We start from the raw sequence: 24965 nt of genomic DNA, 5'->3' as shown, positions 1-24965 counted from the left end.
TAGCTGCAAATGTAACCTTGTTTGGAAACGCGGTATTTGAAGATGTTAAAATGAGGGTCGATTCTATTCCAATATGAGTGGTGTCCTTATAAAAGAGGAAAAGAGGCACACAAAGGAAAGACGGCCATGTAATGACAGAGGCGGAGACTGTAGGAGGCACAGCTGTGAGCCAAGAAACACCAAGGATTGCCTGGAGCCACCAGAAGCTAGGAGAAAGGCATGGAACAGATTCTTTCTCAGAGCCCTCAGAAAGAATCAACATCAGTATCCTGATTTGGACTTCTAGCCTCCAGAATTGTGAGACAATAAACTTCTGTCCTTATAAGCCACCCAATTTGTAGTACTTTGTTACAAAAGCCCAACGAAACCAATACAGTTATTAATTAATTAACTGCAATAATTAAGGGGTCTATTCAACAGAGATTGAAAAACAATTGGTGGCATTCTGGCTTCTGGTAATGGAAGAATTAGTTCAATGGACAAAGACTCCTGCAAATAGCCACATAAAACATCCACAAATTCTGATCACTGAAATGTGATCAAAAGCAGGCATCACCACGGCAGAGTCTTCACTTGAAAGATCAAAACTATATGGAGTAAGAATTGTGAGTTTACGGCTTCTATGTCTGAGGGCATTCCCCAGCTTCCTGTGGTTCTACTGGTGGAAAACTGTAGTTTTACCAGCTAGGGATGGCAGAGGAAAAAGTTCAGGCTGGCAGAGCAGCTAGAAATTTAGGGGAAAAATCCTAGAAGTGAGAGAGCTATAGAAGTAATGAGACAAAATCTGAATATAAATTCTACCTAATCCCTGGCTGACTGCTGAACTTTGCATGCACAGGGAGAACTCTAGAGGGCCTACTCTAAAGGCAGGCAGAAACCATCAAGGAATCAGTTGAGATTTGAAAGTCTACTACTTTTTTAAATAGAATGTATTTCCTAATCTGCACACAGCTAAAGTGGCGGAAAGCTGAAGCTTTACTGGCTTGACGTATCAGTGGTGATGGGGTTGGCAGAACAGCTGAAAATTTAAGAAACTCTGGAGCCTAGGAGATGCAAAGAGGATGGGCTCCAGAATCTGTGTATAAATGCTGCTCAAATCACTGACTTAAAGCTATACTATACAGGACATGGGAGACCACAAGACAAAAACAGAAGCTGGAAGCTGAAAGAACTGAGCAGAGGTATCAGCTCTGCAACCAGGGCCTTGAACTGATTCTTCCTGGTTTAATCATGGCCGAGGAAGTGACACTGGAACAGACCCAAATTTTTAAAATTTGGGTGAACTGAACAGGAAAAATTATGGGTCAAAGCCCTGCTAGAAACTTAAAGGGCAGCATACACGTTGCATTGCAACCAAATCTCTTGCCTGTCGGATTCTGCAGAATCGGACACAGCAGTGCCCAAAATGTCACTTTGAATATGTGTCGCTCTCCTCAGTCCTGGCAATAATACAATCTTATGCATCAGGCTCCTAAAGGGACTCGCTATGACTCTTCTGAGTCTCCCGTTCCAGGGCTTCGACCTGTAATTTTTCATTTCCAGTAACGGTTCCAGATTACCCAAAATTTAAAAATTTGGGTCTGTTATGATTTCGCTTTATTGGTCATGACTGAACCAGTTTGAACCAGTTTGAAGCCCTGGCTGCAACACACCATGAAGGAGACAAAGTCTGCAGTTTTAGTACAGGTAACCTAACTGACTGTTAGACAAAAACAAAAAATCCTCAGAAGGATATAACATAATCCAGAGTTGCTACAACATATCCACAATGCTTGTTTTTCAAACAAAATTAGAGACATGCAAAAACAGAAAAATGTGACTCGCACTCATAAATAAGGCAGTCAATAGAAACTGAATCCTAATGTGCCCAGGTTTAGGTGACAAAAGTTTCAACACAGTGATAAAGATGTTCAAAGAATTAAAGAAAAATATGGTGTCAATGACTAGACAGACACAAAATCTCAACAGAGAAACAAAAAATAAAAAGAACTAAACAGGAAGATTAGATGCAGAAACAACATATGAAATGAGAATTTACTGTATGGGCTCAGCAGCAAATTGGAGAAGCTAGAAGAATCAGTAAACTTAAAGACAAAACAATAGAAAATATATAAATAATCCAAAACTCTGAAAATTAAATCTTCTCAGAGACCTATGGGAGAATATGATGAGGTCCAACATATGTGGTAACTGAAAGTCCCAAAAGGAGAGGACAAAGGGATAGAAAACATATTTGAAAAAATAGTGGTCAAAAACTTTCCAGAACTGATGAAAATATTATAATTTTAAGTGAACATTAGTCACTTTATCATACAGTGGTGGCTTGTGTGTTGCTGTGATGTCAGAGGCTATGCCACAGATATTTCAAATACCAGGAGGGTCATCCATGGTGGACAGGTTTCAGGGGAGCTTCCAGACTAAGACAGACTAGGAAAAAGGACCTGGCAGTGATCTAAAAAACCGGCCAATGAAAACCTTATGAACAGCAGTGGAACATTCTCTGACATAGTGCTGGAAGATGAGCCTCTCAGGTTGGAAGGCATTCAAAATACGACTGGGGAAGAGCTGCCTCCTCAAAGTAGAGTTGATCTTAATGATGTGCATGGAGTCAAGCTTTTGGGACCTTCACTTGCTGATGTGACACGACTCAAAATGAGAAGAAACAGCTGCAAACATTCATCAATAATCAGAACATGGAATGTACAAAGTATAAACCTTGGAAACCTGAAAGTCCTCAAAAATGAAATGGAAAGCATAAATATTGATATCCTAGGCATTAGTGAGCTTAAATGGACTGGTATTGGCCATTTTGAACTGGACAATCGTATGGTCTACTATGCTGGGAATGACAAATTGAAAAGGAATGGCATCACATTCATCGTCAAAAAGAACATTTCAGAGATCTATCCTGAAGTACAACGCTGTCAGTGATAGGATAATATTCATATACCTACAAGGGAGATGTGTTAATATGACTATTATTCAAATTTACACACTAACCACTAAGGCCAAAGATGAAGAAACTGAAGATTTTTACCAACTTCTGCAGTCTGAAATTGATCAAACATGCAATCAAAATGCATTGATAATTACTGGTGATTGGAATGTGAAAGTTGGAAATGAAGAAGGATTCATAGTTGGAAAATATGGCGTTGGTGATAGAAATGACGCTGGAGATTGCATGACAGAATTTTCCAAGACTGACTTCACTGCAAATATCTTTTTTCAACAACATAAATGTCAACTATACACGTGGACCTCACCAGATGAAATAGACAGGAATCAAAATGACTACATTTGTGGAAGGAGACGATGGAGAAGCTCAATATCATCAGTCAGAACAAGGCCAGGGGCTGACTGTAGAACAGATCATCAATTGCTCACATGCAAGTTCAAGTTGAAGTTGAAGAAAATTACAGCAAGTCCATGACAGTCAAAATACGACCTTGAGTATATTCCACCTGAATTTAGAGACCATCTCAAGAACAGATGTGATGGACTGAACACTAATGAACGAAGACCAGGTGAGTTGTGGAATGACATCAAGGACATCTACGTGAAGAAAGCAAGAGGTCATTAAAAAGACGGGAAAAGAAAGAAAAGACCAAAATGGATGTCAGAAGAGACTTTGAACTTGTGAACACAGAGTAGCTAAAACAGAAGAAATGATGAAGTAAAAGAGTTGAACAGAAGATTTCAAAGGGCAGCTAGAGAAGACAAAGTAAAGTATTACAACAAAATGTGCAAGACCCAGAGTTAGAAAATAAAAAGGGAAGAACACGGTCTGCATTTCTCAAGCTGAAAGAACTGAAGAAAAATTCAAGTCTCAAGCTGCAATACTGAAGGATTCTATGGGCAAAACATTGAATGATGCAAGAAGCATCAAAGGAAGATGGAAGGGATGCACAGAGTCACTGTGCCAAAAATAATTGGTTGATGTTCAACTATCTCAGGAGGTAGCATATGATTGGGAACTGGCGGTATTGAAGGAAGAAGTCCAAGCTGCACTGAAGGCACTGGCAAAAAACAAGGCTCCAGGAATTGAGACAATACGGATTGAGACGTTTCAACAAATGGATGCAACACTGGAGGTGCTCACTTGTCTACGCCAAGAAATTTGGAAGACAGCTACCTGGCCAACCAACTGGTAGAGATCCATATTTTTGCCCATTTCAAAGAAAGGTGATCCAACAGAATGCAGAAATTATTGAACAATATCATTAATATCACATGCAAGTAAAATTTTGCTAGAGATCATTCAAAAGTGGTTGTAGCAGTACATCGACAGGGAACTGCCAGAAATTCAAGCTGAATTCAGAAGAGGACGTGGACGTGGGATATCCTTGTTGATGTCAGACGGATCTTGGCTGAAAGCAGAGAATACCAGAAAGTTGTTTACCCTTGTTTTATTGACCATGCAAAGGCATTCAACTCTATGGATCATAACAAATGATAGATAACACCGCAAAGAATGGGAATTCCAGAACACTTAATTGTGCCCATGAGAAACCCGTACATAGACCAAGAGGCAGTCGTTTGAACAGAACAAGGGGATACTACACAGTTTAAAGTCAAGAAAGGTGTGTGCTAGGGTTGTATCCTTTCACCATACTTACTCTATCTGTATGTTCAGCAAAAATCAGAGAAGCTGGGCTATATGAAGAAAATGGCATCAGGATTGGTGGAAGACTCATTAACAACCTGTGGTACGCAGATGACACAAGCCTGCTTGCTGAAAATGAAGAGGACCTGAAGCACTTATTAACAAAGATCAAAGACTTACAGCCTTCAGTATGGACTGCACCTCAACAGAAAGAAAACAAAAATCCTTACAAATGGACCAATAAGCAACCACATGATAAACAGAGAAAATATTGAAGTTGTTGAGGATTTCATTTTACTTAGATCTGGAATTAATGCCCATGGAAGCAGCAATCAGGAAATCAAAGGACATATTGCACTGGGCAAATCTGCTGCAAAAGACCTCTTTAGAGTGTTTAAAAGCAAAGATGTCACTTTGAGAACTAAGGTGCGCCTGACCCAAGCCATGTTATTTTTAATCACCTCATATGCATGCAAAAGCTAGACAATGAATAAAGAAACCAAAGAAGAATGGATGCATTGGAATTATGGTGTTGGTGAAGAATATTGAATATACCACAAACTGCCAGAAGAACAAACAAATCTTAGAAGTTCAGCCAGAAAACTCCTTAGAAGCAAGGATGGCAAGACTTCATCTCACATACTTTGGACATATTATCTGGAGGGACCAGTCCCTGGAAAAGGACATCATGCTTGGTAAAGTAGAGGGTTAGCGAAAAAGAGGAAGACCCTCAAGGAGATGGACTGACACAGCGGCTGCAACAATAGGCTCAAGCATAACAACGATTGTGAGGATGGCGCAGGACTGGACAGTGTTCATTCTGTTGTACACAGGGTCACAATGGATCAGAAGTGACTTGACAACACCTAACAACATAATTTTAAGAGACTAAATGAACTGCAAGCAGAATTAAAAACAAATAAAAACACTCCCAGACAAAGCACAGTGAAATGGGTAAAAACCTAAGATAAGGAGAATATCTGGATAGCAGGCAGGCAAAAACAACGCGTTACATCCCTGGTGCTGAAACAACTAGCTAGCTTAGGAGGAAAACAATTAACTCCAACCCTGACCTCACACCATACACAAAATATTAAATTTAAATGGATCTTGGTCTTAAGTATAAAAGCGAAAACTATGAAATGTCTAAAAGAAAATCTTTGCGACCTTGAGGTAGTCAAAGATTTCTTATATAAGACCAGAAAAGCACAAACCATAGGGGAAAAAATGGAAAACTACCCAACAAAATTGAAAACTTCTGCTCCTCAAAAGACATCATTAAGATAATGGAAGACAGTAACAAAGATAATACCTGCAGTACAAAGAACTTGCATCCAGACAACATAAAGAACTCTTACCGTTCAGTAAGAAGAAAGCATCCCAATTAAAAATTGGGCAAAAGATTTAAACAGACACTTTATAAAAGATATACTCATAAGCACATGAAAAGAGCAAATATCACTGTCATCAGAGAAACACAAACTAAAATATTAACGGGATGCCACTGCATCGTCACTAGAAGAGCTAACACAAAAAGGACTGATCATGCCAGTGTACGGAACCTTTGTACTTTGCTGGGAGGAACATAATATGATGCAAGATATTGAAAAAGAGTATAATAGTTTCTTATAAAATTATATGTGCACTTACCATATGATCCAGCAATTTCCCTCCAAGGTATTTTTCTAAGAGAATTGGAAACATGTCCACACAAAATCTTGCACATGGAAGTTCATAAGAGCTTTATTCACAACAGCCCCAAACTGCAAACCCAAACGTTCACCAACAGTGAAACTGTTAAACAATCTGTGGTATATATCCATATAATGGACTAGTACTTAGAAATAAGAAGGAACCAACTACCAATGCACAAAACCTGGGTAAATCCCAAAAACATTACACTAAGTGAAAGAGACCAGACACAAAACTGTTCATCCTGTATGATTTCATTTATATTTTATTCTTTAATTCTTGAAGAGGCAAAACTAATCTTTAGTGAAGAACGGTATCAGTGGTTGCCTGGAGACAAGGGAGGTGATGAAAATTGGCTGCAATGAGGCATAAGGGAACCTTCTACAGCAATGGAACTATTCTAAACTCGACTGTAGTGGTACTTAAACGGTTGTATCTATTTTTCAAAATTCATCCAACTGTACAATGAAAATGGATGTACTTTATTTTATGCATATTATTACTGTAATGAAGTTGATTAAAACACTTAAAATATGGTCGTTACCTTAGACACGAGAGTTGGAGACACTAAGTCACTGCTCATACTTCTCATAATTAATCATAGTTACTCTCGTAATTAATTGCCAAGCAAATCTTACCTTAGGGACTTGGTACTTCAGCACACTTACCACTGCTTGAATTTATCCTATTTGTTTAGATGTGATTGTCTGCTCATCCTCCCCCACACACAATCACATCCTCACCCCCACACATACACACTCACAATCTAACATTAGCTCCATAGGGCAGAAACTTTGACGGTCCTATTCATGCTATATCCCCAGTGCCAAAAGGGTACCTGGGCCATGGTTAAGTGCTTAAAAAAATGGACCGAATGAATGAACAAATCCAAACCCACTGCCATAAAGTCAATTCCAACTCATAGCAACCCTGTAAGTTTTCCAAGGCTATAAATCTCTGTGGAAGCAGACTGTCACATCTTTCTCCTGTGGAGCCACTGGTGGTTTCGAACCACAGACCTTTCAGTTAGCAGTCGATCACTTTAACCACTGCGCCTCCAGGGCTCCTTATGAATGAAACAAATGAGTCTTTCATGTTAGTACTCATTGGGAATCTCCCCTAGGCCTTTGCCCACTTTCCCTGGTCAATTTCATCTACTGCTATGGCTTCAATTCCATCTGCATACTGACGACTCTCACATCTGGGTGTCCTATTAGCTCTTGCTGATCACCAGATCCACTGACAACTGGATATTGGACAGCTTCATTTGGATGTCCCACAGGCAACTCAAATTCAACATATTTAAAATGGAACTTTTTAACATCAAGTTTATTCATCTCATCCATACTTAAAATAAAACTTCCTTAAATTACACCTCACATTCATATTAACTCTCTGCTTTACTTCACTCTCAAAATTCTTGAAAGAATTATTTAGTCTTCAAATAGTCTCTATTTATTCTCTGACACTGTGAATCTAGCTTTTACTCTGGCCAGACTAACAAAAGCATCCTGACAGACGTCAGCACAAGAGATCATTTCATCCTTTCAGCTGTACCTTACACAATTATACCTTAGCCCCTACCCCCACCCCCCCACGTCACTAACTGCCGTAATTCAATTCTTTGCTATTTCTCTCCTGGATTCTTGTAAAACCATTCCAAATGGTCTTTCTGCTAACAGGTCTCTTTTTTTGGTCTAATTCATCCTTGCCACTGCCTCCAGAGTTATCTTTCTAAAATACAAAACCAATCACATCATCACTAACCTTTCAAAAATAAGTCAGTAGCCCTCCTTTGCCTAATGGCTAAAATTCAAACTCCCAGGGAAACACATACATCTTTTCAGCCTCCCTTCCAGACCTTCCATCTCGCAGTTTCCATTTTGTTGTTTTCTAAAGCACCAGGCCCTTTATGTCTTCTGTACCTTGCTTCTTCTGCCTGTAATTGCTTTACTTCTTACCTGTCTTAACATTCTTTGTACATACTCTTTATGACCCATTTCCAATGTGCCCTCTGCTGTAATTCTTTAGTCAGAATTACTCATTCCCATTCATGATTCTTGACATCACTAACCACACTTCAAGTGTAACACTAATCAGGTTACACCTACTATGATACTTACTATGTGGGGTAGGCATTACATATTATTTCATATAGCATGCTAAAAGTTTTTAATTATTTTTATCAAAATGTTGTATAATGTTTGAAGACTGGCCCCTGGAAATAGGACTAGTTTGTGGTGATGGTTAATCTTCTTCTGTATATTGGTTTTATTTACTTGTCTGTCCCAGTTTGACCCTAACTCTTCCTGTGTCAGTGCTTAGCATGCTCCCTAGCCTGTGTAGGCACTTAATAAGTATTTGCCCAGATTAAACAAATGTCCCATTTTCTGTTCTTCAGCTGAATCAATTCCAGTATTCAATGACACTGCACAGCCAGATTAACTTCATATCCATCCAATTCTTCACATATATGCTGAAATTACTTAAAACTGTTCTTAATGTACTAACTCCCAAACTCCAGACACACTGCCATCAACTTGATTCCTACCCACAGCAACCCTACAGGGCAGGGGAGAACTGCCCCATAGGGTTTCCAAGGCTGTACATCTTTACAGAAGCAGACTGTCACATCTTTCTCCCAAGGAACAGCTGGTGGGTTCAAACTGCCGATCCACTGGTTAGCAGCTGAGTGCTTAACCACTGCGCCACCAGGGCTCCCTATGCACTACCTTTCCCTCTGTAAGAGCTTCTTAAGCCGTGACCCTTGTTTTCTCAAATGTTCCACTTTAGGACTTGATTCTGAAACTTCCTTATACTTAAAAATGACAATACTACAGACAAAAACATTTATTAAATTTTTCAAATACCCATTTTCCCTGACGGTTAAATCTGCTTTTTGATATGACCATGTAAGACGGCAGAAGTTCACAGAACATAAAATCTATCAGGGTCCAGAATCAACCAGTAAGTCCATACGGGAAAATGAGCAAAACATGTCACTAACACGATGTTTTACTCGTGTAGTCCCTCAAATGTATATTTACGTAATAAAATTTTATCTTAAAATCCAAAGCCCCTTCCAGCTCAAGAGAGTCAGGATTCTTAAATCACTCAGTCTCATTTACATATATAGTTGAGGGCAGAATTAAAGGTGAATATAGGAAATACATACTTTTACTAATGATATAAAATGTAAAAAATTATACTTGACTAAATGGTATTTTTACTAAACCAAACCAATATCCAGAAGACCATGGACCACCACCACAAACTAGCCCTACTTCCAGGGATCTGTGTTCAAGTATTACATAACAGTTTGTTTTAAATAACAAAAATTTTTAAGCAAAAATGTTCTAGGCACTTTTGTTTGCTTCATGAAACAATGTATGTAATGTCTACTCCAATCACTGACACAATGATACAGTCCGTCAATGCCAGTTCCCTTCCCTCCTTGCCACATATCTCCTAGGTGAAGCATGCCTCTGGTATGGTAGAGTGGTTTTATTATTCAGCATGCAGAAATTCTTTACATGCAGTATTCCACATACCGCTGTCTTTCTCAAGAGCGTCTTGAATGAGAAAAGAACAATGCGCATGAACTTTCGTCTATCATCATTTGTGAAAAAAGTCTTTTTAGATAGATTTGTCTTTAGCTGCCAGCCTCATCTGAGGGCACCGGATGGGCACTACAGTTGATCTCATGTCTTCAAGTAAAAATCCATTCACTGCCAAATTTTTTTAGTGAAAGGAAACATAATTCACCTTTCGATGAAAAATGTATTTTTTTTCTTCAAAGACTTCATTTGCAAATAAGTCCAAATATCAGAATTTTCATGTTGACCTGAAATCTCTTCTGATACAAACAAACAGAAAAAAGCTACTTATATTTCTACTCGGGGAAGAAGACACAGAATGACAATCATTTTTCAGTACCATGGTGGTTCATTTCAGATCCACATAAAACATATTGTGGTAGGAACAACTCTGTGTGTTTGTATACTACTTTACGTGCCTTACTTTGTATGACCTGGCGCCTCAAGGCTCAAGATGAGCGTGTTTGTCTTTTGAGTCCCTGTGGTTATACAGTGCAGTGATTTAGGGTGGGGTTAGTTCCAAATAGTTTATGCAGGAGTAATGGGCTGTTTTACTCAAGGCCTGCTTGATTCTTACCTGTACTACTTTTACTCATCACAGTATGTTTTTAATGCATCAGGATTTCTTTCTTCAAACGTGTAACATTTTTCTCTACAGAGTTTGGAATTTCAACAAAATGAGTTATCTGTAATCCCATGAGCTCTCCTGGAAATACAGTAAGTGATATGTAGTATGCATACCCCTGGGGGCTTCTGAGCATATCAGGGTCTAAGGATATCCGTGACAACACATCAGTCCACATGAACTTGGGCTACCCATTTTAGGAAGAAATCTGGGTTTTAGGCCTGGTGGCATAGTGGTTAAGTGTGATGGCTGCTAACCAAAAGGTCGGCAGTTGAATCTGCCAGGTGCTCCCTGGAAACTCTATGGGGCAGCTCTACTCTGTCCTGTAGGGTGGCTATGAGTCGGAATTGACTCGATGGTAATTTTTTTTTTTTTTTTAATAGAAGGCTGCGCCTTTAGGAGAGCTCAAATATCAGTCCAATCTCTCCAGGTCTTTGGAAGTAGTAGAGGTGAAATCCAGGAGGGATTTTTAAGGAGTAACTGCAAGTAAAAGCAGAAGCTGCTGACCCTATGTCAAACCCACAAGTGTGTTTTCTTCATTTTACTCTGATTTCTCATCCCTTTTTACTACCATTTTATAACAGCATAGATGAAAATGTGGGCCCAGAAGTGACATAGTAAGTTATGTTGCAAGGATGAATAAACAATACCCACATTTTTAAGTGGGAGTATATATGAATACACCTGATTTCTTTCTCCATATTCTCTTACTAGAAATCTATGAATTTTCACTTATATTGGCCTTTTTAAAAAAATGTATACCTCATTCTTCAAAAAAATTGCTGCAAATAGCCACTCTGATAATAAATCTATGGACTGCAAAATACGGGGTTTAAGTGACATACGAAAGAGTAGGGAAAGGAGAAAGACTGATTCTTAAGGAAGCCAACTCGCTCAGAAGAAAATCTCAATGTAATCTATACTAAGGTCATATTCTTAAAAATAAATACTCAAAAGAAGCCTGTAATTATAAAAGAAGCCTGCTATAATCATATTAAACTTCACAAAAGGAGACATACCAGTTGAAATGCATTAAGTCTGAATTGTATTTGAAAAGGAAGCTTTTAAGTAGACATTTCAAAGGCTACTACTGACATTTTCATCTTGCTGCAAATGGCATCAACATTTAAACCTCACAGTAATGAAAACCCCTCTGTAAAACATTCCTAATTTTGTAAAATAAACTAAATTATGCTTTATCTAAGATACCAACTAAGTGCTTCTTTATATCTTTATATGAGGAGAAAAAAAACTATTTTATCATATTTTACTTTGAAGGTTTTACAATGGATGATGATCAGGAGCAGCACAAAAGAGAAAATAAAAATCAAATCTAGAAAGAATACTACAATAATTCATTTTTGTTTCCAATCTAATCACTTTTCTAACGACTCATTTAAACAAAACAACTGCTTATATTTAATTACACAAAATGATTTCCAATATAATTAGTATGGAAAAGCATACTAAAGCTGTAAAAACTTAGAATAATGTAAATTACAACATAACAGAAGAAAGTCTTCATTTCTGCTGAAATGCACAGCATTTCAAGAATGTCTTTTCCATAATAATAATTTTCTCAAAAAGCTGAATAATTTTCAAATATTTTGATACTATAATTAAAGAGTATCAAGTTATGTGACAAAGAACCCTGAAACACTATGGTATAATTATAACTTAAAATGAGTTTTTCTGAAATGTGCAGAAGTTACAGAAATGTACTGGTTGTGTCAAAGTCTGAGGTTCACAGAACTATTGACGTAAAACTTTTTTTTCCCTAAAAAATAATAAAACAATCAATAAGCATGTTCAAGTTTTCAGAAAAGATAATTAAAATGCACTTAATAAAACTTCAAAGAAACAAATACTCGTTTATGACAGAGATCCAAAAGACGTGCTTCTAAAATACAACAGATACTTTAGGTGAGTCCAAGCAAGGATTAAAGAGTTACTAAGAATATGCAAAGGTTCAGTTACATCCTGCTCTGTGAAGTCAGCTTTATTAATAATAATTTTAATTATTTTGCAGATTTAAACAAAAGGGTGTGAGCTTAACACCTACATTCTGGTGAGAAAATAGGCTTTTTGCAATTTATAAATTTCAATTAAAATATTGGGTAATGAAAAATTTAAAAGTTAAAACAACTTCGTTTTCAATGCACTCATATATTTTTACTTTGTAATACAATATAGCTGTCACATACAATGGCTCTGGTAGACTTAAATCAAATTTCAGTGGCAACGGAAGTCCAACAAAAGGTTTACACAACATTCAATAAGCAATACTATCTGTTCAGAGTACAATAACAAAACAAAAAAGTACTAACCTAGAAACACAGAGAAAGAATTTATTGTTTTTAAATTCCAGAAATAAAAATAACAGAATAGCATGTAATCCATAACAAGCTGGTCCTATAATTTCTAAACTACAGTCCCGTTAAAACATTTAAGAAATGGAAACAATCTACACGTTCTTCTATCAGGTAAATACACCTCAGAAAGTTATCTATAAAGAAAAGGCTGTAAAACTCTTAGCCACAAAGAACCTTCCACAGCGACAGCACCGAGCTCTGCCCCTGACGGGACACTAGCCATTTCCCACAGGGATTCTGTTCACTGCTCAGCTGCAGGCTGCAATCCATCAGTGACACAATATTTCACATTAATACTAAGCTCATTTGACCAAAGACTCATGGTAATGTTTTAAAGCCATCTGTTTATATTCATTAGTATGTAAAATCACAGTACACAAATTTAGAAATGTTTAATTTGTCCATAAATAAGAGTATATCATTTCAGCATAAGCTTAAAAAAAAGGTCTAAGCAGTCGACCCAATAACAGGGGAAGCAGATTCTACATTTTGGCTGAAGTCAAGACGCTTTAAAATTAAAATTGTTGCCATTGCCAGGAACTAACAAATAAAACAAAATAAGTAGTTCTTCTGGCAGCAGCAAAATTACATCTACCATGATAACGTCTCCAAGCAAGAATTAATTCGGAGCTTGAATGCAATTTGTGCTTTGTTTCTATAAAAATGCAGTGTTACTCTCAGACATTTGTAAATGACTAGATGTGTAAATAAGCAGCGAATTTCTTTCCATAACAAGTTTATTTCTAGTTCATCTTATGCAGACTATAGATAGAACTAAAAATTAGTTTTTTTTTTCCCTAGTACTTACAACTGGATAAATCAAGGTCTCTTTTTTAAACAGTGATTTATTGTAATTCTTAAAGTAAACAACAAAAACAAATCCTAAAATTGTAACTTTAAATTAAGTGTTTAAAATTTCAGATGACAGAGCCAATAATCGTTAATAGCTTCTTTAATTTCATGTTAATAGTCCAATCAAGAACACTAATGACTACCTGGCAATAGAGTTGAAAGAACTAGAAAGTTTCTGTGATGGCAACAGAAAAACATGCAAAATAACCCCCAGAACATACGATTGCTCTCATTTTATAATCTAAACTTGTAACATTTTATAAATACATGATCATTCTACACAATACAGATCTTCTAGAGCATTTCTAAAGGAAATTACAGGTTTTGGTCTTAAGGAAGAAGACTAAGATGGAAAAGAGAATGAAACAATGAAATTTGAGGGAGCAATTTACACACAAGCACGCCGCTGTCCACTCCGTCAGGCTAGCGTAATTACAGTTCAGTACATGATTTTCAAGGCAACTAAGAAATCTGGACACAGGCATTTCCCCTTCCTAGAGTTAACAATTCTTTGAAAAGCTTTGATCTATCCATAAAGAATTGTTTTTCTTTTTCTGAAAAGGGAACAAAGAATACATATAAAAAAAAAAAGTCCCTGTCCCCAAATTCACACATTTCAAGTTAAGTGGTAGGTTTAGGCTGTGCAGTGAAATGGACCTGTTGGTACCAGCTGAGGCAGGTGCTACCCTAGATGGCCCAAAACACGATCCAGGAAAACAAATCCACATTTTTATGCCTCAAACAACTAGAAGGCATTCCATTATTGTTCTAATGCCATGTTTCATTAACTCCTTAGGTAACGGACCTCTAGGATGGTGTATCTTAACACTGTACCTGAATCTTTACTGATGATGGAATGCCGAATTCGAAACAGCTATGGGAGTAGAATCATCATTAGAAAAACTCGACCTTAATGTAAAACGAGGGAGAACTGAGTGCTAAATACTAATACCAAATATCTGAAGGCAGAACCTTTGTTTGTGGAAGACAGTGATGTACCCAATGAAAATCAACCAGCACAGAACAGAGAATGGAAAATGTTTGAGAGAGAGAAAGAAAGAAGGAACATCGTGAGAGGCAGAGCTGGACAGCAAAGAACTGCTGGACAGACTCAAAGTAAGGGAAATGTGGCATGTGCATGGCTCCCTCCTTCTGTCCTCTGTGTTCCTAATTTACAATGCAAGTGGCATGTAGGGCAAAACGGGAGACAAAGATGTGCCTTCTGATGGATAGAGATGAAGGATTTGGAGCTAATGGGTTGTTTCGTTTTTTGTTTTTGCTTTTGATTCATACCTGAAAGCCTTGAATCCTTGCTAAATATTCCAGCTGTTTTGAAGGTTGTACTGGAGAACAAGGGGGAGTAGGAGAACTTCCTTTTAAACCTATGGCTTCAGCTGTAGGAGATGTTCCATTCATAAGGAGTTCCCTTGCAATTGTAGCGGAACTATTCGATGTGGGAGATATACTGAAGAAAGAGCTTGAAGGTTGGTTCATATCTTTGGGTGACAAATAGCCTAGAGTAGTGCCAGAGATTACTTTGTGGCGGCTGGCTTCCATCTCTTGATAAACATCAGGAGACAAATGAAGAATTCCTTTTGGAGCTATAAATAAAACGAAGGACCACTGTTAGTACACTTAAAATAATTGAAATAGAAACATGTTATAGCATTATTAACTCAATGGTTTCACTTGGTGTGGTAACAAAGAAATGAGAAACGTTGTTAATCAAATGTCTTCCTCACAACTGCAGAGGCAATTGCAACCTCTTTTTAGAGAATAATGTATGCTTCAATATTCCTAAAATCTGAAGTTTAAATAAATCCACAAAAGGATTTCAGTGGATTGTGTGTGTGGTAGGGAAGCTATGGAGGGAGAAGAGAAACGGACATGCGGAAGTGCAATGGGGGAGAAGATGGGGAATATGCAGTGTGTTCACTTTGCAATTTAATTTTATGTTCTCATAAAGAGACATGAAACCTCCAACATGTGACTGGGGCACAGTAGGTAAAATGAAAGCTGGATCAATCCAAATATCTTCTGCGGTACAAACCCATATATCCAAGGGCCTATTGGTCCTCTCTTCTCCACAGGGATGTCCCACAGACACCTCTAAGTCATGAACATGTCTAAAAGACAGAGCATCTTCTTCCCCAAACTAGCACCATCTCCTATCTTGCTATCTCATTATGGTCCCATCGTCTTTGTCTGTTCCTAATCTAGAAACCTGGCAACATCTCTGACTCACCCACAACCAAGTAGTTACCATGTCCCATCAAACATTTTTAGAATTTGTCCCTCCATCATTAAGTCCATTAGTTCAAGTCAGGCCACAGACAGGTTCTAATATCAAGAGAAGCGAGCCTGGGCTACGCCATCAGTTGCTGTGCTTTTAAACATATGAACAGGGCACCTCCTTTTGACGACCATCTGTCTCAGAGATGTTCCCAATCACATTTCACACTGCTTTGTCTAATGTCTTCTGATTCAATATTAACAACTCTCAAATCATCATAATGTCTTTAAAAATTACTGAAAAGTCACCACTTTTAGAGAAGGTGCTCTGAGAGATGCAACTTAATCCCCTTGCTTTCACCCCTTCCTCCTCCAACATTAGCCTGATACAAGCCCTCACTGTTTCTCACCTGGGCTACTGCAACAAATGCTAAAAGGTTTCACTGCTTCTAGTCTCCCCAGTGTCTACTTTCCAAACTGTGTTCTTTCACATTCTCCAGGTAAAAGGGTTCTGTGATTGTTTGGGAAACAGACAGTGGTAATGGGTGCACAACATGGTGAATGTAATTAATGTCACTGAATTGTTCACTTAACAATGGTTAAAATCGCAAAAATTTTTGTTATTATGTATTTTACTACAGTAAAATTAAAAAAAAATAAAATTTTAGAAAAGGGAACCATGATAAATACATTTGGCGGAAAAAAGCAAATTACACACGTTTTGGGGGATTAAAAATACATACTCGCATAGTAAAAACTCTGAGAATCCAGTAGAACATAAAACTATTCACCTTGGTTTAACCCAGGGTTTCCTAAATTTATTTTATATCCCAGCATTTTTCACGTAACATTAACAGCATCTAACACTTTGGCATATGCTAGAGGCTAGAAAATTTTCTTATTTAAAGTCTTTCAGTGGATCCCTATCATTTTCACTGTAGAATCCAAACTCTGTAAGATGGCCTACAAATCCCTTAATGATCTGGCTCCCACTTACCTCTCTATTCTCATCTACTAAATTCTTGATGAAGACCCCATACTCCAGTCACGCACTTCATTTGCCTTCTTCCAGTACTTCACGCTGCTTGATCTCATCACACCGTTGTTCATATTACACGCACACACACGCACACACACACACACACACAGAACTCCTACTGCTATGTTCCAAACACCATGCTAACCAATACTGTCCTGCCCCTAAGTCAAGCTCAGTCTGTTACAAGAGGAAAATGAAAACAGATCATATATAATGTGATGGATGCCTCACCAGACATGGGTCTAGAGTACAGTGGGGAAGGAGATGCATTAGGAGCTCAGAAAAGACTTCTTGCAGGAGATGATACCAACAGTAAATTTTAAGGCATGAGGAGAAGTTAACCAAGGGGGAAGAGCATCCCAGGCAGACGGACAGCTGAGTGAAGGCAGAGACAAGCAATGTGTGGGTCGCAGGAACCCTCAAGCAGGTCCTTAGCACCAGAACATAAAGGGCAGGTTGGGGAACTATAAAAGGTGAAGCTGGAGGAAGGCAAAGGCCAGGTCCCAATGAGACTTTATCCTGATGGCATTAAAGCACAAAAGAGTTTTGTTTTCTTTTATTTATCTTTTTATTTTAGTGAAAGTATACAGCCAAAGAGCCACCTTTCAGCAATTTCTACGTGTGCAATTCAGTGACACTGATTACATTCTTCAGGTTACACTATCGTTTTCCAAATTATTCCACCACCATTATCTTAAACTCACCACCCCCGAAGCTTCCCATTCAACCTTTTGAGTTGGCAATCTGATCTCACATAGCTAGATAATTCTCTTATTTTTCCAGTAATCTAAATAGCTTAAAATAAGTTTTGGATTTTCTTTATGCTCTTGTGTAGTTTTCAAACTCTCTACATTAACATATTAGTTTTATAACCAGGAAGGAATTTCAATAATTTTTTAATAAGAAAACATTGAAAAAAAATACTGATAAAAACAATCTCACCAACCAGAGCAAATTACTTTTAAAATTTTGCTTTTAAAGGTAGGTTTTTACTCTTTCTCCCCACTATGTACTTTTTTGTTGTTATTAATTTAAAAAAAAAAAAAGTTAAAACACAGGAAAACCATATGATCCTGTTGTTGTTTACAAAAGAATACACTTCTACTATTAATTTCAGAAGCATAGTATTTCATTATGACTTGTTTAAACATTCCATATTGTCAGACATCTAATTTCTTTGTAATTTATTGAAATTATAAACAACACAGTGCTGAACATTCTTGTAATTAAATTTTTGTTCACATAAAAAATGATTTCCTTAAATTAGAAGCAGAATTTGCTAGTTCCAAGATATGCATTCTAGGTATTTTGACACTTACTAACACTACCCTCCAAAAAAGGCTGTACTGATTTCACTCTCACAGAAATATATGAAAGTGCGTTTTTTTCTAATTCAAAATTGGATATTACCTTTTTAAAATCTTTGCCACTTATCCACAGAAACAGGGACAGAAAGCAGCTAAGTGATTGCTTGGGGATGAAGATGGAGGGAGTGACAGATTGCAAAAGGGCATGAGGAATCTTTTGGGGTGATGGAATGTTCAGTTCACAGGTATATAAATATGTCAAATCTAATCAAACTGTATACATTATGTGCAGTTTATTATACTTCAATTATAACTCAATAAAATTGTAAAAACTATTTGTCAGTTTGAAATGCGAAGATGTCTTATTATGATTGATTTTTGTTTTATTAGCTGCATAAATACCATATCTATTTCTCATTTAAATAATAAATGTTATGACTCTAAACTCTATACTCAGCTTAAGAAATCAAGAAACTAACAGCATTACTTCAATACTGTTATTATACAGCAGTAGTGGGCTTGCCAACAGCAATATAATAAAGCAAGAAAAACGCTCTCAACGCTCAAGAGAGGCATTTCATCACAGTAGAAGAACACAAGCAGAGTTCAGGATCCCTTATTCTCAGTAAAGCCTGAGTCGACTTTTCTTCATAACTAAAGAAGCTTCCTTTCTACAGAGTTCCACTAACATAATAGTTACTGAAAGGATATAAAGATACATGCAGATTATGGGGCCAGCTACTGGATGATTTTCAACTTCAATGAAGTTGGATGGGTCTTAATTAATTTAGGTTCTTCCTGATGTGAATTTAAATTCTTTTTCAATAGGGTAAAGACCTAAAAGCAGAATCAGGGTCTGTATATTTACATGGCCAATTAGGTCTCCTGAAAAGCTAAATCAACCGATACTTCTGTTAGCAATGTGTGTCTAAATCTGTTTCCTACACTTCTCCCAGAACAGGTTTTAGTTATTTTCAATTTAACATTGCCACTCTATGGGATTTCACGATCTTCATTTACTTTTTTTTTCTTTCTTTCTTCTTCTTCTTCATTTGCTTTTATCTGACTACTACTGAGGATAAAACTTTTTTTTTTTTTTCCATGTAACCACCTTAGCTCTGTGCCTTCTTTCCTGTTGATTTTGACCTCAGTTTTGCTCAAGGGCTGGGACCACTATACTCGCCTCACGCAAGCTTCTTACTTATTATATTCATCCTCCCTCTGTCCAAGGATGTCCTGAAGCCATTTTCCCATCATCCAGCTTTTGTACTGATTTTGCCTTTGATACTCCCATCTTGGCTCTGACAGGTTGTCACCACCATACACTGGTACACCGCAGATATAACACAGGCACTGTTCTAGCACTACGTACGCATTACCTGATTTAGTCCTCACAACGACCATATGAAGTGGGAATCATTATTTCCATATGTTAGAGACGGAAAAACTGAAGCATCGAAGTTACGAAACTCACCCGAGGTTATATGGATAATACGTAGTAAAGCTAGAATTCGATTCTAGGTAGTCTGACTCCAGAACCTGGATACCTAACTAGTACATTCAACAGCCTCCTGATAGGAAAGGTAAGGGAAGTAACCCTAACACCAGCCAGCTCCAAACACCTAAGGAAATACAGGAAGTATACTCTATGCCTGGAGGTTGTACAGATTGGCTCTAGGGTTGACCCGTTATCATGGCTATCCCTAGATGTTCCAGAGATGACCTCACCAAAATCTCATTCGACTATAAAAAATTCACACAGGGTTTTAAAGGCCCAGTCTTGCCAGGAACTGTGACATCTCACAAAATGAGAAAATGCCAGGTCATTGTGTCCTTTGTACGTGTTTTTGCCCAGTAGGTCTGGGCCCCTCTCAAATGGTTCTGGCACACAAAGTCTCCGAGAGCACTTCAGAGAGCTCCAGGTTTTACTGAGGGAGTTGTAGGGTAAGTTTTGAACTGAAGAGCTCTTAAAGGATTTTATCATATGTACAGGCAAGGAAACTCAGCAGAACCTTGCCTTTCAATGTCCACTATGTCATGACTCTTCCAGAAAGGCTGAAAAACAAATGTTTATGAGCAGCAAGTGGTGTTAGGGCTTTCAGCACAACAGGACAAGCCGATGTAGCAAGAAAGATATGCCACATCACTGCTGCAAATGGTTAGTGCCAGTCCACAAGGAAAGACTTCTCTGCAAGTCTATGAAAGACTGTTGAAATGTTTCTTTAAACAGTGAGTCTGTCACTTTTCATACTAGAGCTTTGAAAAAAAAATCTTACTGTACGTTTCCACAAATCAGCTTGAATTCTTGCTATAACTATGTTGGACTAAATGTTTTGTTTATAAATATTCAAATACCCAATAATACTTAGGTCCACTTCTGCCACACTGAGTTTTTCATAATAAAAAATGTTATTTCCCCCAAAATAAATTCTTTAAAAAAATACTAAAAGAATTTTATACTGAAAACATGGACTGTTGCTTCAAAACAGGAAATGTGAAAAAGTATGAGCAGCAACAGCATGATTTATCAGTCTTATGGTGATTTTTAAAAATCATTTATATGAAAACTGGTAAAACCCAAATAAGGTCTACAGTCTAGTTAACTAGACTAGTTAACACCAATATTAATTTCCTGGTTTTGATAACAAATTGTAGTTACATAAGATGTTACCATGAGTAATAGGTTCCTTCCTTTCTACCATTTTCACAACTCCTTGCGATTCTATAATTAGGTTTTTTAAAGTTAAAAAAAATCAATTACTAGAAAACGCTGTTCCCCTGCTCTGGGCCTCTCCCTCAGTACAGAGGCCCTGGCACAGGGCAGTGCTGGAGACACCAAGGTGGCAGCCCTAGTCCTGGATATGGCACCATGGAGAAGCCGGCCTGTGCTGCCAATGCTAGCTTCTCGAGGTCTGTGGCACTGATCGTTCCCTCAGCCTAGAGCGTCGCCCCTGCCTTCCCAGGCTCTGGCTGCTTGACCTGAGAGCAAGAGAGACCCTGATGGCAGGGTGGGCCTCACAGCCGGGACTCTTTCCCAGGGAAACTTGAAGCCATTTATCAGGTGAGAGTACACATAACCCAAGATGGAGCCCACCAGACCACCACAGTCACTCTCTCTAGAGTTAGGAACAAGTGGAATCTGTCTTCTACGTGATCTTTAAAACACTAGGCTGATCTGATCTATAGAAATTTCCTCTTCTTGCTGTCCTGCTGTTGGTAACTAATGGGACGGGGGGCATTTGTGGGGGACACCACCTCTCCTTTTCCAGAGCATATTATCAACCTGGTCTTCTAGCTGAGGACCTGGAGCCCCAGTTCTGCCTAACTTTTAAGCCTAACAGTATAAAATAAATACTGTTCAAGTGGAGAAAAAAATCTAATAAGGCAAAATTTAAAAGACATTCTTCTGAATACTTAAATTTAAAAAAATGGGAAGTGTTGGCTAAGAGCAATACAATAAAAAAATGAAAAAAGCAGGTAAAAAAAGTTGTTAGAAGTTTCTTTTTAAGATCAGTTTCAGAAATCATGTCAGAGGTAAAGTTCTCTTAATTAAGGAAAATTTGGTCATGTCTTATAGCAGAGAGGAGGCTGAAACTGTTCTGGATTATTAAAAAGCAGCAGCTACATTTAAATAAGAGTCATCATTGAACAAATGAACAAAATGATGTATTTTAATGTGATCAAAAGCATAACTTAAATCAGTGGTAAAAATTAACCTTGTTCTTGCCCTTCGAGTTGGATAAAAGCACTGATATTGCTAATCTGTGCATTTATTGGTCCATTTTTTTGTTGTTGCTACATTTAACATAATGATGTATGTGAAGAGTTATTACTGTGGTGAGTACTCATGAAAGAAATTACTGACAAAGAACTTTTCAACAAGATATTTGAGTTTTTTGGTGAATACAGTACCAACGGGGAACAGTGCTTAGTCCAGTCCTAATCCATAGAGGTAAAACCCCAGGGCAGCAGAGCCTTGCTAGGAGGACTGGCACAGCCACCCACCCCCTCAAGAGATGCCCCTTGATTTTCTTAGCTAGTCCATGGCACAAAAGGGTAAATGGTGGCTTTTCTTTGAAAAATTAAAAACAACGATAACAGCAAAAAAATTTTATTGAATACTTCCCTCTTTTTTAGATCAATTTGTAATGAAATGGGAAATGCCTTTGGAAAATTTATTCTACTACACAATGTTACTATCTTAGTCAAAGAAAGGTACTAATTAGGAGTTTTCAAACCCAGAGTTGAATTGTTATTTTTTCTTTAAAAGGTGGGGGGATTATATAATGACAAAGGATAAGAACCTGGATATGGTGAATAAATTCACCATACATCTTAATAAGAAAGGTTTCACTTAGTTGGCTTATTTAGAATAAATTTTTTCAAGACCGAACATTGTCAATAAAGACAGGGCTCTGAATATTTCCACCCAGTAAAGCAAAACTATGACAATGAAAACGAAATTTGAGAGCAATCTGTAGGATAATGAGCCATCTTCAATTATTAGTTTAATCACGAGGGGTAAAAGTGTGACTGGTAAAATAAAGATCATCCTCATTGTTCATCTTTCTTCACAGAAAAAAATCCTTTAGTGATTATTTCCCTAAGACTGCAAAAAAAGACCAAATAATGGATTATTAAGTCTGTCTTATGACACAAATCACTTGACCTCTCAGCACATATTGAAATGTTTACCATAGCAACACCCAAACATTGCACTACGCTATTCCTCTGCTAGCATCCTGAGCATCTCTCCCTAGTCAATGTATCACCAGCTAGCTCATAAAACAATAATAACTATAGCTAAAACTCACACTAGATATCAAGCTTCTTCTAAAAGTTTTTATATATTAACTCAGTAATCCTCACAATAATCCTATGAAGTAAGGACTATGATTATCTCTATCTTACAGGTGAAGATCCTGAGGCAGATAGAGGTTATGTGAAAACCAGAGACTACTGCCCTCATCCAGCACCCTGCAATATCCAGAGCTGTTATAATATATTACCTAACATGTCCAGTTCTCAACATAAAATTATGAGACATCCAAAGAAACAAAAAGGTGATCCACTGACCCATACGTAGGGGAAAAAATTAAGCAAGCAACAGAAACTGATTCCAATTCTTCCCCAAAGTGATATACAGATTTACTGTAATTCATATTAAAAAATCCCAGCAAGATTTTTTGTACATAGAGACAAGAGTATTCTGAAATTTATATGAAAAGGCAAAGGAAATAAAATAGCTAAAACAATTTTGAAAAAAGAATAAAGTGGGAAGGATCAGCCTACCCAATTAGAAGATGTATTATATAGTTACAGTGATCAAAACTGTGTGGTAAGGAGACACAGAGCTTCCGTTAAGGGTGACAGAAAAACCTGGGACCAGATAATGGTGATGGATGAAGAACATGATGAACATCATTAATGCCACTGAACTGTACATGTGAAGACTGCAGAAATGGCAAACGTTTTGTTACCTATATATTTACCATAATTTTTAAAAAATCAATTAAAAACCAAACAAACAACAGGGTGGTATTGGTGAAGACATAAACACACAGATTGATAGAAAAGAACAGAGAACCCAGAAATAAATCCACATAAATATACCCAAGTGATGTCTGACAAAAAGTACAAGAGTAGTTCAATGAAGGAAAGATACCCTTTTCAACACACGGTTCTGGAGCAACTGGACATCAATAGGCAAAAAAATAAATCTCACCCTAAGTCTGACACCTTATACAAAAATTAACTCAAAATAGATCATGAATTTCAAACCAAATCTTTTATTAAAAAGAAAAAAGCTTAGGATAAAATCATTGGCATCAGGGCTAGGCAAAGAGTTCTCAGACTAGACACTAAAAGCACAATCATAAGAAGGAAAAGTGATAAACTGGACCTCACCAAAATTAAAAACTTTCTCTCTGGAAACGACTCTGTTAAACAGATCAAAACACAAGTTACAGACTGGGTGAAAATATTTTCAAACCACATATCTAATAAAGAACTAGTATCATGAATACAACAACAACAAAAAAAAACTCTCAAACTTCAACAGTAAAAAATTAAACAAGTCCATTCGAAAATGGGCAAAAGACAGAAAGAGACATTTTACCCAAGAGGATATACAGATAGCAAGTAAACACATGAAAAGATGTTCAACATCATTAACCATTAGAGAAATGCAAATTAAAACTACAATGAGATGTCACTACACACATATCAGAATGGCTAAAATAAAAAACAGTGATAACACTAAATGCTGGCGAGGATGTGGAGAAACTGGATCACTCATACATGTACTGCTGGAAGGAATGTAAAATGGTACAGTCACTTTGGAAAACAGTTAGATAGCTTCTATAAAAACTAAGCATGCAACTACTATACTCTGCAATTGCACTCCTGGGCATTTATCCCACAGAAATGGCTACACAACCTGAAGAATGTAATCAATATCACTGAAGTATCCATGTAGCAACTGATAAAATATTGTACGCTTACTGCTATAATTAAACAAATTTTTTTAATGACATTTGTTCTATTTTCTTAATGTTGCCCCCTTTTTTGTGAGGGGTGGTAATTACTCCTGTTTACCTTATAAATTAACTAACTTTTCAAGAAGCAATTTCAACTTTAAAAAACTA

The 24965-nt window shown here is 37.3% G+C and overlaps 1 protein-coding gene across 4 annotated transcripts in view; it reads right to left on the bottom strand.

Moving 5' to 3' along the window:
- Positions 1 to 24965, bottom strand: part of STAU2 (staufen double-stranded RNA binding protein 2) — a 372566-nt gene that overhangs the window by 160896 nt on the left and 186705 nt on the right. For 3 of the 4 annotated variants that reach the window (XM_023727735.1, XM_012554441.2, XM_023727734.1), the window contains one exon: positions 15034 to 15341. In XM_023727735.1, coding sequence (XP_023583503.1) covers positions 15034 to 15341 — 308 coding nt within the window. Of the gene's footprint in view, positions 1 to 10869; positions 14295 to 15033; positions 15342 to 24965 lie in introns of those variants that run through there. The other variant, XM_023727736.1, reaches the window with a different exon arrangement.

This window comes from Trichechus manatus, unplaced genomic scaffold (assembly GCF_000243295.1).
Source record: "Trichechus manatus latirostris isolate Lorelei unplaced genomic scaffold, TriManLat1.0 scaffold00018, whole genome shotgun sequence".
Classification (NCBI taxonomy): domain Eukaryota; kingdom Metazoa; phylum Chordata; class Mammalia; order Sirenia; family Trichechidae; genus Trichechus; species Trichechus manatus.
This window is presented reverse-complemented; position numbering and strand designations above follow the sequence as displayed.